Genomic DNA, 15,381 nt, shown 5'->3' with positions numbered 1-15,381 from the left:
TAATTCTACAGGAGTACTCTACAAGTTGCCAAAGTTTGAAAATTCCATGGAATACTGTGGACAAAGTTTTCCCCATTTTCAAGGAAAATTTGTGAAAGGCTTTGAGTGGTAGTAATCTTATGCACGTATTCATTTCATTTTTTTAAATTTTATTTTATTTTTGAGACAGAGTCTTACTCTGTCGCCCAGGTTGGAGTGCAGTGGCGCAATCTCAGCTCACTACAAGCTCCACCTCCCGGGTTCACGCTGTTCTCCTGCCTCAGCCTCCTGAGTAGCTGGGACCACAGGCGCCGCCACCATGCCTGGCTAATTTATTTTTTGTTTGTATTTTCAGTAGAGACAGGGTTTCACCATGTTAGCCAGGATGGTCTCGATCTCCTGACCTCGTGATTCGCCCACCTCAGCCTCCCAAAGTGCTGGGATTACAGGCGTGAGCCACCGCACCCAGCCTCATATCTTTATGAGTCATGATTATACCCTATTTTTAAAATAATCTTTTATAACATTATCAACTATACTTTGATGATGTCATTTTTCCAGGATATGCCAAGAGGTCATGGTCACTGACTCCTTAAGATTGGAGTCTGACATATGCCTGACAGTCAATTGTTTAGGGTTATTGAAATTGATTTCATACCTTAAGAAAAAAAAAGAGCCCCAGGTCTTGCAAAAGAAGATATACATTCACAGCACAGTAAGAATCATTTGAAATACATTTTAATTTTGAAAATCAATATTTAATCTACAAAATATTTTGTTACATGATTATTAAGGCTCAACCTGTTTTGTATTTGCATTGACAGAATATAAAACCATACTTTAAGTAAAACATTATAATAGTCATTGTTAAGAAAGGCCTTCTAACTGAATTTATAAGAAAAGGAGCTGTATCACAAGCATAGCTCTGGAATGAAGGGAACTAACATCCTAGAACTGTCTAATATATACATCAGGTTGTAAAATTCCAGCCTTTATGTGCTGGAAAGTATCTTTTTTACATCTCTTTTTTTAATGGATGAACTCTTGTGATTCCCACAGAAAAAGGAAATGTCCTTAAATTTAGATCTGCACAAATGATCTACCCATGAATTCGTTTACACTGTTAATGTGATCCTGTAACTGGAAAAGTGAGCAGACTAGTCACAAACTGGTCAGCTCCTTGGAAGTCTGCTCATTTGACTCCAAAATGGTCAAACTCACAATGGAGTGATCTAAAGCAAAATAAATGCTAGAAAGGAATCTTTCCTCCCTCATTCCTTTCCTTCCCCGCTTCCCTGCCTTAAAAGCAAGGGTTTTTTGAAGATCACTGTTCCGAAAAGGGCAGTTCTACTTAATTTGAATCCTACCTGATTTTTCACCTAGAGTTCTGTAGTCAATTCTGACCTCTTGCCAGTTCTGAGGTCAGAAGAATTGAATAAGCCTCCCCTCTCTACACAGAATGTTAATTTAACACTAAGTAATGAATATTTAAGGATCCTAATAGATGTGCGAATTAACAATTATGCCGTAACACCCCGCTGTTACGCTGTTAATGCTATCAGCCTCTGCATTGCCACAGACACTCCATTTGGGCGTTAGTCCAGCTTTTGCTATTATATTGTCAACACTGAATCTCGAGATATCCTGAAGGCCCGGTGGCTTGTGAGTGAATAACCCTGGCAGGGAGGGATACTAGTCAACCTGTGAAGCATGGGGGGCAATTAAGTGAACCCTCTGGTGAATATATTTTGAGGTGTAAATAGTCATTAAGTTCATCCTAATCAGACTGTGAGTTCTTTGTCGCAGGATGCCATAAAACACACTCAGAAAGGAATGGCAGTAATTAACCCAGCTAACTTCACTGGGACCGTAGGTAGCATCAGTTTTGGCCTGCCTCCATATTTGTTCTGAGCAGACTGAAGTCACTCTAGAGTGCGCCCACACCAGATGATAAGAAAAGATGGTGGAATTTTTTTAAATGACATACACAGATTTGCCCTACTCTACATCAACAGTGAGCCTCAAGCGTATGATATTATAAGCAAGGCATCAAATGTAGTTAAAAAGAGAAATAGCAGCCGGGCATGGTGGCTCATGCATGTAATCCCAGAACTTTGGGAGGTCGAGGCTGGTGGATTACCTGAAGTCAGGAGATCGAGACCAGCCTGGCCAACATGGGGAAACTCCATCTCTACTAAAAATACAAAAGAATTTTAGCTGGGCTTGGTGGCTTGCACCTGTAATCCCAGCTACTTGGGAGGCTGAGGCAGGAGAATCGCTTGAACCCAGGAGATGGAGGTTGCAGTGAGCCAAGATCATGCCACTGCACTCCAGCCTGGGCAACAGAATGAGACTCTGTTTCAAAAAAAGTAAAAAATAAAAACAGTAATAGCAATTCCTTTCAACCAACCATCACCTTTTGCATCCTTTGCCTTTACAGTAAAATACTGAAAAGCAATAAAATCTGCTGATTGATACAGACCATCATAAATGTTTGTCTTAATCTGTTTTTGAACAGATTACAATGAATGTAATATAATATTAAATAAAACACATGAAATAAACTCTGTAGGCCAACACATAAATGTTGTTTGGAAAAACATTAAATCAATTTTGACTCAAAACAAATCTAGCAAATAGAAAAAAAATCTCCTAATTATGTTTAAGCTTCAACATAAATTGAAGGTATATTAATACCACATGGGGAGTTTGTTTTCAGACTAAAATATATCTGGAAAATAGATTCCATACATTTTAAAATTCTCACTTTTCACTGTAAATGCTAAAAGGAAATTATAAATGGAATTATAGCTGCTAATGCTATTGACTTTTCATTAGAAACCAAACCATTATAATCATTTACCTGACTCTGAAGAATAAAAATGTTGCCTCTTAGAAATCTGGGTAAAATACCAAGTATCTTTCACTTTGCTCACCTTAATGAAAAATACTCTAAAATAAGCAGAATTAGCATAAAATAGCATGATAGCAGAACTAGTATAAAATAATCATCATGTGATTTAGACTTCTACTCAAGAGAGGCTTGTGTTCATTACAAATAATACTTTATCAAAATATATCCTTAGAGTCTGTACTTTTGGAAAATAGTATTTATAAATTTTAAAAATTCATCTTTAATATATATAAATATTTTAACTAGTGTCTAATACTCAGATTCCATTTTGAAAGGAATCCTGCCAAGTGAAAGGAAATACATCTTAGTGATTTATACTAAAATATGTAGGACAACAGAAATAGCTTCTTTGCAGCACATACCAGAATACAAACACATTTTGAAAATGACAGTACAGTAGGAGAGAGACAGGTACCAAATATAGCCAATTATTACTTACCAATGTGGTAAGAGGACAGGAAAATAAGTAATTCAAAAGCACAGATACTTCCAAATCTACATTTTAGCCTGTGGTTTCAACATCATTCTACACCTAGCCACATTTCAGAGACAAGCAAGAGGGAAAATTAAGTATTTTGGTGTATGTCTCCTTTGATTCCCTTACCCTCTAGTACAGGCACTAACCAGCAAGAAGAGATGGGAAAAAAAAAAAAAAGACGGCACGTCAGTAATCCAGGGAGCAAAACAATCCGCCACTGAGTAATCAAAACTCAAACTGGCTGCAGGGTCACACAACGAGTAACAGTGCCTTTGAGTTTCAATAGGATGCAAAACATCACACAAATTATAGAAACATTTTAGATCGAACCCCTAGGACAAAAACATATGAAAAGCATAAAATACAGATTGTTCAGTTTTAGGTCTAAACTTCTCTAAACACAGCCATCAGACCTGTCTTAAAACCACTGTGCAGAAGTCATTTCCACTCTACAGTGGCAGGACTTGGTGTGTTTCGGTGAATTACGTATTTGACAAGTGGGCTGTCATCATGAACTCTCGCTACTCCTACTGAGTTATGCAGTCACCAATTTTATCTGGGTCTTCTCCATCGATTTTAATCCACTTCTTTTCTATTTCAACCTGTTATGCAAAAGCAAAACACAGGCAGCATTAACAAATGCAACGCAGCAGTCACACCTCTTCAGTCCTATTTTATACATGCGGCACAGACTGCACAAACCTCACCCTTTGGACACAGACACAGCCCTCTACCCTCCTACAGCAGCTTCCAAGTGAGGCACTCTGCTCTTCTTTTGAACAACAGAGCCCCCCACAAATCCTCCCCGCCAGGGTCAAATCTTCAAGAGCACCAAAACTGTCTTCTAAGTCAAACGTAGTTTTTATAAAATGTGTACAGAATACATATGTTGAGAAAAACATTTACAGGTCTGACTAGACATATGATCAATTATCCCTCCCCCGAATACATGGCTGTATCGTATATCTAGCCATTGGCCCCCTTGAGATTTATAATGCACCCAAAATTATCTAACTGAAACAAACCAGCTTACAAACTATCAGGTTGGTGCAAAACTAATGGCAAAAACCGTGATTACTTTTGCAGCAAACTAATAGTAAACCAGCTGGGCCAAACCATCTGCTCTTCATCATTTTTGTCTCAGCTCAAATGTCACATCCTCCTGGAGGTCCTCCAGGACTACCCCAGATAAAGCCCTCCAGTCGTTCTCTATCCTGTTACCCTATTTTATTATCTTCTTAGAATTTGTCATTAGTTGAAATCATATTATTTATTTATTTACTAACTGTTTTCACATTTACCCCCACTAGAAACTATGCTCCATGAGGACAGGGACTTTGTCTCTCTGTTCACACCACTGTGTCCCTGCACGTGGAGCGGTATCTGGCACTTTGAAACTGTAACAGAGAATTACTGAATGGAAGAAAACATTTTGAAACTGCCACCAGGTGCAGATCAACTAGTAAATGTCATTAAAGCTAGAGATACTTTGTAAAGTAATTTTTAATTGTCCACCAAAACTGTGTGAAGCTGGCACGTTTTGTGAATAGGAAAATAAATATAAACATAGTCTCCATGTGAACTTAACTCACGTTTCAATCACACATAATACTTATATACCTAGTGTTACAGGTCAGGTTCCCCAAGAAATAGACTCTGAGATGGAGATCCGTGTGCAGAAAGTTTACTGGAGAGTGCTGTTGAGTTCAACATTCATGGAAACATTGCAGGAAATGAAGCTAAATGGGCAGAGAGAGAAGCTGGGCTGCCATGTAATCAGAATGAAGGCTTCTGCCCATGCCCTGGAGAGCTGAAGCTGGGCTGACCTACAGAGTTAGCCCAAGTTGATGCAAAGGGGTCTGCACACCCCTGCCTAGATTCCAGGAAGGAGGCATGACCTCAGGGAAGGCAGCTATCTTCAGCGGAGGCAATTCCCACCTGCTGGGGAAATACATCCTTCAGGTCACAGCACTACCTATCACTACTTTTATCAGCAGAAAAAGGTAACTGGACCCAAACATAGACTTCTAAACAGATAGTCCAAAAATAAAGAAAAATCCTGACTCACATTACTATAGTATAGGAAACCCAGTTGATATTAACGATGTCATCTATAATACCACTGTTTTTAATAGAAATAAATGAGTAGGAAATCAGAATGGCATTAATCATTGCTGCAAGTCAAGCAACACATAGATTTTAAAATGCTATTCGAGGGGCACATGTTCTCAGGACCTCCTGAGGGCTGTGTCACAGGCAAAATTTAAATTTTTAAAATAAAATAAATGATACTAGAAATTTTAAAATGTTGCTCATGTGAAAGTCAGAAGGGAAACATAAATTCTAAACTGAACCACCTGTCTGTAATGCAATGTTTAATTTTGTGATTTTGAAATGTTTTCTAGTTAAAAAATACGTTTAGGCCAGGTGTGGTGGCTCACACCTATAATCCCAGCACTTTGGGAGGCCGAGGCAGGCAGATCATGAGGTCAGGAGTTTGAGACCAGCCTGGCCAACATGGTGAAACCCCATCTCTACTAAAAATACAAAAAATTAGCCAGGCGTGGTGGCAGGAGCCTGTAATCCTAGCCACTCGGGAAGCTGAGGCGGGAGAATTGTTTGAACCCAGGAGGCAGAGGTTGCAGTGAGCCAAGACCGTGCCACTGCACTCCAACCTGGGCAACAGAGCAAAACTCTGTCTCAAAAAAAAGAACAAAAACAAACAAACAAAAAAAAACTTTTAAACAAGACCAGCAAGATACATCACTATTTCAAGATACTGTGGGAAATATGTGGCAGAGGACATGCATATATGTACTAAACTTGAGGATAAGGAGGGAAAACAAGTTTAGAAACAGATGTAAGTATATGTCCTCCTTTAGTTCATCTGCCTAAGAATGCAGAAGAACTGATGGCAAACATTTAAAACCACCATAATACCAGGCTGGACATGGTGGCTCACACTTGTAATCCCAGCACTTTGGGAGGCTGAGGCAGGAGGATCACTTGAGACCAGGAATTTGAGACCAGCCTGACCAACATAGTGAGATCTCATCTCTATTTAAAAATTTTAAATAAAATTTTAAGCTACCAATAGACTAGGCATGGTGGCTCACGCCTGTAATCCCAGTACTTTGGGAGGCCGAGACAGTCAGATCACCTAAGGTCGGGAGTTTGAGACCAGCCTGGCCAACATGGCGAAACCCCATCTCTACTAAAAATACAATAATAATAATAATAATAAATAATAATAATAATAATAGCTGGGCATGGTGGTGGGTGCCTGTAATCCCAGTTACTTGAGAGGTTTAGGCAGGAGAATCGCTTGGACCCAGGAGGCGGAAGTTGCAGTGAGCCAAGATCATGCCACTGCACTCCAGCCTGGGTGACACAGTGAGATGCCATCTTAAAAAAACAAAAAAAACAAAAAACAAAAAAAAAACCTGAAAACTACCATAATAGAGAAACTCGGCATTTCCTAAAGCATGCTCCACAGAATACTATTCCACAAGATAGGGATAAGTGTTTTATATACACACAGCCACATAGACAAGACACAATAGCCAATGAATTGGGAAAAACTGTGTTAACTAAGTTTAACAAGTTTCCTTATTGCAGGACTTCTTGGGGGCCTTTATTTAGTATTAATTTAGTATATGGCATTCCCTAACTTATTTTTTTCTTGGATAATTATTTGAGACACGTGTTCTGCAGCACATATTTTGAGAAATGGTGCTCTAACATCATAATTTTCTTATAATTATACTTCTAAAATGTAGATTCATTTTTAATATACTGTTTTTCATTGAGAGCTAAATTATTAAGCGTTCCCAACATTCTCCAGAATGGAGAGGAAGTGCTAAGCTCAATGGTGGCCATCAAGTTTCCAAAGCTGAGATCCTCTCTAGGGCAAATCCCACCACACATATACACACACAACACATACACGATCACAAAAGACAGCAAAGCAAATATTTAAAGCCAAATCAGGTCACAGTTCTGGAAGCTCTGGGATGTACCTGGAGGTTGTAGCAAGCTCGCTGCTGAACATGTTTCTGTGGCTGGACATCACTCTCCACCCCCAGAGACCTGACCTCTGTCTTTGAGGCACAGGTGTCAGGCACGGAAAACTCAACAGTAGCAAATGGATACCAATCAGAGGGAATTTCTTGGTCTGATCCAAGCTCTAATTTGTATGACAGACAATGAGGATGATCAAGACCTTGAGGAAAGAAAAAATCAAATAGTCAAACTATTTTAATGGCCATTGAACATTTCTCTTAAACATAAAAGGCACTCATCTCTCAGGAATTTCATTAGCACTGCAGCAGTGCAAATTCCATTTAAACAACATACCATGAAAATCTACAATTTTGCACTAACTAGGGGAAAGCTGTCCGCGATTTTTAAGTGCTAGCTTTAAAACAAGTATGACTTTATTACTATTTTGAATAAGAGTGGTAAAAATTTAAAGATAGAAAAAATAAAAAATATATTACTATACGCAGGCACAGATGGACTCCTAAAAACGTTTTCAATTAGAAATTTACTAATATTAATTAGAAATATTACTATATTTACAGATTATATTAAGTATATTAATATAGAAGGGGTAATAGTGATTTAGTACTAATATATAGCGCAATATTGTTTAATATTAGGAGTGTGCTTGGATATTTGTTTATATTTAAACAATATAGGGTAAGTATTGACTAAAACTTGTTTTCTCGTTCTGAAAGATAAAGTAATAATTTACTACCGTTAATGGCAGCATAATCATTTGGCCACAATGCCTCAAAGACCATGTACAAGCCTCTTTCTCGTAGACTGAACATCTATAAAATTATTAATTTATTCATTTTATTACAATCTATTTATAGATAACTCAAAAATAAACTTCAGCCCAAATTAAGTCATATTTTTTTTTTTTTGAGACGGAGTCTCGCTCTGTCGCCCAGGCTGGAGTGCAGTGGCCGGATCTCAGCTCACTGCAAGCTCCACCTCCTGGGTTTACGCCATTCTCCTGCCTCAGCCTCCCGAGTAGCTGGGACTACAGGCACCTGCCACCTCGCCTGGCTAGTTTTTTGTATTTTTTAGTAGAGACGGGGTTTCACTGGGTTAGCCAGGATGGTCTCAATCTCCTGACCTCATGATCCGCCCGTCTTGGCCTCCCAAAGTGCTGGGATTACAGGCTTGAGCCACCGCGCCCGGCCTAAGTCATATTTTTAAATTCTGATTTTTAAAAGCTAAACTTAACTTTTCAGAAAATGTTCCAGGCCAAGAATTCTTTTTTCAGTGGAACAAATTATTTTTCCCTACTGTAATTCTCACTCATCTTTCCAAAATACTTTGACTGGAACAGCTATAGAGAGTGGAAATGGGCATATTGGCCTTGAATATTTTAATCTAATATTGGTTTTCACTCAATTTGTCACTTATTGAGCATCTATGCTATGCCAGGCCAGGTTCAGTGCCAGACCCAGAGATATTGGATATATTCAAAGATTTTAGATGGGGGTCATAGAGTATGTGTGTGTGTGTGTTATAAGGAAATGAAAAATATTTTCATTGTAATCACTGTAGCAGCTTTACAAACATTCTGTGATCCTGTTGCATTGTTCATGGCATCTCCATATTCAATGTGGCTATCTTTACTTAAATAAATGTATGACATAAGAGTAATTTCAAGAACCAAATTAAATTACTGTACCACTGACATAGCTGGAGAAACAGCATTCCCATCAGAATATAGCTTTAGGCACAAAAACAAGAATTTAAAGGATTTCACTTAATTCTTAAAAGATAAATTACCTTTCCTTCCATACAACCTGTTTCTTGTAGAGTGACTAATAGAATTCTAAGGCTGTAAAAAGCCTTGAGAAGTCATCAATCAATTAACCAACAGATGCTCATTAGCCATCTCTACCACTTACAGAAAGGGTAGGACAACAGTGGCCTCTGAGGTGCTCTTAACAACTCGGATCACTGCAGGCAAGTGATAACTTCATTCTCATACACACACACCCAGAGAGATTCCACTCCATTACTCTTTCTAGTCCTCTGCCTGCAGTGAGGATACAGTAAGTTCATTTACACTTACTGTAGGCACTCCTCAGTCTTGTTACGGCAAAGTGATTAAGGCTAGGGTTACAAATTGCTTATCTCTCTGAGCCTCAGTTTCTCCATCTGAAAATGTGGATAATGAGGATAACCTGAATCTTATAAGGGCTGTTGTGAGGATTAACCAGTTCATGCACATACAGCACTGGGGCTGTCGTATTCTATAGCAATATAGATGAGCTAGACATATTATTTTGTGAAGTGCTATTCAATTATAAAGCCAGCATTATTTAATTACTATAATTTTGCTAATAAAGAGACTGTGAATGCTACACATTCAGAGTCAAAAATTATACTAGACATGATCTGATTTGATACTCACACTTTATAAGAAAAACTTATTTGGGGAAATTTTATGATGAAAATTGAAGAAAAGAACTAAACCCAAGTTGAAGACTCAGTGCTACAAAAGTGTCAGAAACAAAACCTTTCTACCTGCTTTTCTTTAAAATGGTAAAAGAAAGCCTTTTCCTTTCAAATTTTCTGGCTTTTTATGGCTTTTGAAAATGCTAAATGCTCTACAATGTTTAGTAACACACTCCCTCTTCAGACTTTGTGCTCCACAGGGACAGGTGTCATGTCTGTCCTTAGCACAATGTCTGTCATGTTTGGGGCTTCACGGATTATTCGTCAAATTCACCAGTTAATGAATAAAAGATAAAGGAAAATCATGTTGTCTCAGTGCTGACCACCAGGGGGAACTGTCCAGCTTTGGTCATTGTTCTCTCAACATCATTCCTTTCCTTAGGACGGAGAATCAGTAAATCACAAAATCTTAGGTCTAGTTGATATCCAGTCCCTCTTGAACCAAAATATTTTATATCTGAAACTGAACTGTTAGAGGGCCGAAAGGAATGAATAGCAAGAGGATAACAGAAGTGGAGGAGGAGAGAGCAACGAATATGCTGATGACAGGGCAGAGAGAAAAAGAGAAAAGTAGAAAAATTTGGAAGTTAGAGGTAGATATATTTAACTGATCCTCCACCACTCTCATTCCTCTTAATAATTCTGTGCCACCATATACACTTCCTCTGGCTAACCAGCATCCTCATTTGTCTTCAGCTGTATTTCTTTTTCTTCCTTTCTCTTTCTGTCTCTCTCTCTACCACCCCAACAAAGCCTAAGCTCCTCTGCTGTCATTCACACCTTAGTGTGAATGAAGTCTGTGAGCTAGTGCCTCAGGCAAACCTTTGTTGTAAAATGAAAGACCTGCCCACTGTTGAAGGAATACTAAGCATTGACAAGCTGGTTAGAAGGGACATTAAGGGACCAGTACCCCTTCCCACTTTTCCAGAAATCACAGGTGATTTCCCCAATAAAAAATGTCAATCCTGATCCCTCAAATTCCCAGGAAGGCAAAAAAAAAAAAAAAAAAAAAAAAAAAGTTTTATAATTAGAGCATAGTAGACTAGTTTGTATGTTCTTGCCAGGTTCGGTAGTTTACACCTGTAATCCCAGCACTCGGAAGGCCAAGGTGGGTGGATTGCCTGAGCTGAGGAGCTCGAGACCAGTCTAAGCAACATGGCAAAACACCATCTCTACAAAAAATACAAAAAATTAGCCAGGCATGGTGGCACATGCTGTGGTCCCAGCTACTTGGGAGGCTGAGGTAGGAGGATGGCTTGAGCCTGGGAGGTAGAGGTTGCAGTGAGCTGAGATCTCCCCACTGCACTCCAGTGCTATTCATTCTGTTTCCATTTTTGAAGTATCTTTTCAAATAACGCATGTTTTTCAGAAACTGTCTTGAAAAGGATAAAATTTTAAAGAGCTTTTAAAAAATTTTGTTCTCTAAATACACAACTGATCTAAAAGTCATACAGAAAAATAGAGATGCATTCTGGGATCCTGCTGTTCTAAGTGTGTTCCTTGGGCCAGATGCATCGGCATCACATCAGCACTTGTTAGAAACACAGTATTCCAGATCCCACCTGCTCAGTCAGAATCCACATTTTAACAAGGTGATTCCTCGGCACACACAAGTTTGAGAAGAACTGCCTTAGGACAAAGATTTCCTTTCTGCTCCAATCTTATTATTACCATCCTTCTCAAGAGGCAAATTAGGTTATAGCCTGCCCTGGCACCCTCTCACTCTCTGCATTGCCCTCCCCACCCCCTCAGTGGAGAAGCTTGGTGCAGGGCCCTGTAATCCCAGATGTGTCCTGCCCCAAGCCAGGCCTACAGCTGCACCATGCCCTCTGGACGCCACCTGACACAGCCCCACTGTGTTTTCCCTGGGCCTCCTCTTTGTGCACAGACCTGACCTCAATAAAGCAGCTGTGATCCCAAAGGCTTTGTTCAGTGAATTACCACTGTGTAATTGACTGAAATGCCTGTAAAATGTTGTCCTGTGTGGGCCTGGTGATATGACAGTTTTACAAAAGAATTCCTGAAGGCCAAGATCAGGTCCAGTCAGTTTCCCTGGAAATGTCCATTCTTGTACATTGTTCTTGGTGAGCTCCACTGCTAATAAATACTCATGGGAGGCCGGGCGCAGTGGCTCATGTCTATAATCCCAGCACTTTGGGAGGCCAAACCGGGCAGGTCACGAGGTCAAGAGTTTGAGACCAGCCTGGCCAATATGGTGAAACCCCGTCTCTACTAAAAATATAAAAATTAGCCAGGCGTGGTGGTGCACACCTGTAGTCCCAGCTACTCGAGAGGCTGAGGCAGAAGAATCTCTTGAACCCAGGAGATGGAGGTTGCAGTGAGCCAAGATCATGCCACTGCACTCCAGGCTGGGTGGCAGAGCGAGACTCCGTCTTATAAATAAATAAATAAATAAATACTCATGGGAGAGCAATAATAGAGCTCTAGAAGACACAGACATATGCAGAGCAGGGAGGAATGATCCCTGCCGAGGGGATCAGGTCAGTAGTTCTCAACCCTGGCTGCACGAGCCTTTAGAAATATCAATACCTGGGCCTCATCTTCACAGAGCCTGATTAGTAGGGGATAGGGCCCAAATATGGGTATGTGTTTGAAGCTTTAATGATGCTAACATGTGGCCAGGGCTGGGAAACAGATTGCAAAAGGATAGGTGATTAGAAGATTCCAGGTTATCTCAGCTAATGGCACCATTGCCCATGTATCCACCAAAGCCAGACCCCTGACCTTGTCCCATCCCCTCGCTTTCCCTCATGCCCATAGAGAATCTATCATCACTGAGGGGCATCTCCTCTGAATTCGCTCACCCATCTCTTGCCTCTCTCACTGCCACTGCCTTTGCTCAGCATCCCTCACCTCCTCCCAACTTCCCTGTGTCTATAACCTACTCCTAAATCTTTCCTCTGCACTGCATGCCGGCATTTCTGAAACAAGATATGATTCTGTAGCAGTCATGCCTGAAAACAACCCTGAGGCCCTGTTGATGGATAAACTTCACACCCCACAGCATGGCCCACAAGGTCTTCATACACTGGTCTCTTCACTCACCACTCCCTCAGCCCCAGAACTTAGGTAAGAGCCCCCATCTACACACCTGTGGTTCTGCTGTTTCTTTCTTTGATGGAAACTCTATTGACTCTCCCAGCCATCCCTAGTCCCCAGGCAGTTTATCACCCTTTCCTCTGGGATCCCTAAGTGTCTATGTTTGTCTAAGCCTGGAGCTGTGCACTTTTCCACAGTGCATTTGGGTGGCTGCTTCAGAGTCTGTCTCACCTTCTAGACTGTTAAGCTTCTGATAGAGTAGGAATCATGTCTGTGTCTGTATCTCCTAAACACTCAGCACAGAGCCTATACCTAGAAGAAATTTCGCAGATGTTTGTGGAGTAAATGAGTGAGCCTCCTTCTCAATACATTCTTGTTGATTGAATCAGTTAACTACCCTATTAACTCTGAAAAAAATGCCGTGCTATAAACAGGATCATTTTCACAAAAAGCTTCATACATGTCTGCACTCCCAAAGTTAGAAAAGGTGATTGGTATGGTTTCTCAGTTTGAAAACTAAGTGTGGTTACCCTGGCCAGGCTTTAGCCAAGTGCTTAGTTCCTTCAGGGCCTCCCGGAGCACCTGCTCTAAGTAGAGCAATAGGAATGGACTACAAAGGGGGCCTGTGCTCTTGTCCCTCTGACACCACGTGGACAAGCCCACAGCCTGAGCCTATTGTGCTTCTCTCTCAAAAGCATAATTACCACTTCAAGTCTATGCAAAAACTGCTTTGGACCTTTTGTTCCAGTCCCTGTGACCATCTCTAGGATCAACAGAAAACAACAGGAGTTAGTTTATCACCCAGATTTCAGGGGAAACCTGCAGATCCAGGAGGTTCCAATAGGCATTCCAGCCTGCCTGACTTTCTGCCTGCCTCTCTTTCCCTTTTTGTTTAGCAAAACAAAAGCTAATACTCTGATTTTGTTTAAACCTTCTAACCCAACACTAGCACAAATAACTTTTAGAATAGACCATTTGGAACCTTGTATGAAGACCTCCAAACTGGTTTCTCTGGCATGAAGATGCAAATGGTTCAATTTGCCTCTCTAGCTAAGTTAGAAAAGAAAGCAGGGGCCAGGCACGGTGGCTCACACCTGTAATCCCAGCATTCTGGGAGGCCGAGGCGGGTGGATCACCTGAGGTCGGGAGTTCGAGACCAGCCTGGCCAACATGGTGAAACCCCATCTCTATGAAAAATATAAGAAATTAGCCAGGTGTGCTGGTGTGGGCCTGTAATCCTAGCTACTTGGGAGACTGAACCACTAGAATTGCTTGAACCCAGGAGGCAGCGGTTGCAGTGAGCACCACTGCACTCCAGCCTGGGCAACAGAGCAACACTCCATCTCAAAAAAAAAAAAAAAAACAGAAAGCAGGAAACATTATCTCAGTGGATTATATCATGGTATCATAGAAGATACCGACCTTCCCTCCCATCACAGCAGAGTTGATCAGAATGTGCTGTTTGAGGCCATTCACTGTGACCACGCTGCACCATCACCCCCTCACTCTGCCCTAAGGCTGAGCTATCCTTGCTAGTTTGGGGGAACTGAACATAATTAATATGATTCTTGAGAATGCTGTGGGGTGAAATTTGGCATTAATGAAGACAGGTGTGGGGGTATCAGGAAGAAAGACAATGTAGGAACTTTCCTTCCGCACAGGGTCCTGGAGCTCCTCAGCTTACCACGCCTGTTTCTCTCACCTGAAGGATCCTGCCCATAGCTCAAGCTCTCATCAGTCAACAGATGTTAAACCAACAAAGAGTCATGGACAAGGTCCCATGGCCTCCAGGGTGCGGGCAGTGCTGCCCCTCAAGTCAATTGTAGTCTGGGGCTTGCTCTTCTGGTTCTACAACTTTACAACACCTGGAGAGCAGTGTTCTTCCCTCTGGCTACACCTTATATCTGGAGAGATCTTCAAACAAATACCTGGTACCTGGCTCCCTCCCGGACCCCTGCCAGAGATTCTGGTTTAATTAGCATGCAGTGAAGCCCGAACATTGAGATTATTTAAAAGCTTTCAAGTTATTCTAATGTAGTCAGGTTTGGCCAGGCATGGTGGCTCACACCTGTAATCTCAACATTTTGGGAGGCCAAGGTGGGTGGATCACTTGAGGTCAGGAGTTCAAGACCAGTGTGGCCAACATGGGAAAACCCGTCTCTACTAAAAATACAAAAATTAGCCAGGCGCGGTGGCTCATGCCTGTCGTCCCAGCTACTCGGGAGGCTGAAGCCGCAGAATCACTTGAACCTGGGAGGCAGAGGTTGCAGTGAGCTGAGATCACACTGCACTCCAGCCTGGGCGACAGAGTAAGACTCCATCTCAAAATAATAATAATAATAATAATAATAATAATAATAATAATAATGTAGCCAGGTTTGAGAAATACTGCCATAAGGCCACCCCAAAGAAAAATGCTTCCTCTGAAGTCCACAGCCTGGAGGGTTCTAGATGAGCTTAAATT

At 41.0% G+C, this 15,381-nt stretch overlaps 1 protein-coding gene across 3 annotated transcripts in view; it reads right to left on the bottom strand.

Annotated features, from left to right (window-relative positions):
- Positions 1-699: 699 nt before the first annotated feature.
- The window catches only part of STON1 (stonin 1), a 63,072-nt gene continuing 48,390 nt past the window's right edge, over positions 700-15,381 (bottom strand). For all 3 annotated transcript variants that reach the window (XM_017868842.1, XM_017868844.1, XM_017868845.1), the window contains 2 exons: positions 7,391-7,593; positions 700-3,973 (listed from right to left, as the gene is read on the bottom strand). In XM_017868842.1, the coding sequence (XP_017724331.1) occupies positions 3,899-3,973; positions 7,391-7,593 (278 nt within the window). In that variant the 3' untranslated portion in view covers positions 700-3,898. The remainder of the gene's footprint in view (positions 3,974-7,390; positions 7,594-15,381) is intronic.

The sequence above is a fragment of the Rhinopithecus bieti genome, unplaced genomic scaffold (assembly GCF_001698545.2).
Source record: "Rhinopithecus bieti isolate Rb0 unplaced genomic scaffold, ASM169854v2 scaffold_4758, whole genome shotgun sequence".
NCBI classification, from domain to species: domain Eukaryota; kingdom Metazoa; phylum Chordata; class Mammalia; order Primates; family Cercopithecidae; genus Rhinopithecus; species Rhinopithecus bieti.
Note: the sequence above shows the minus strand (reverse complement) of the source record. Positions and strands in the feature narration are given on the sequence as shown.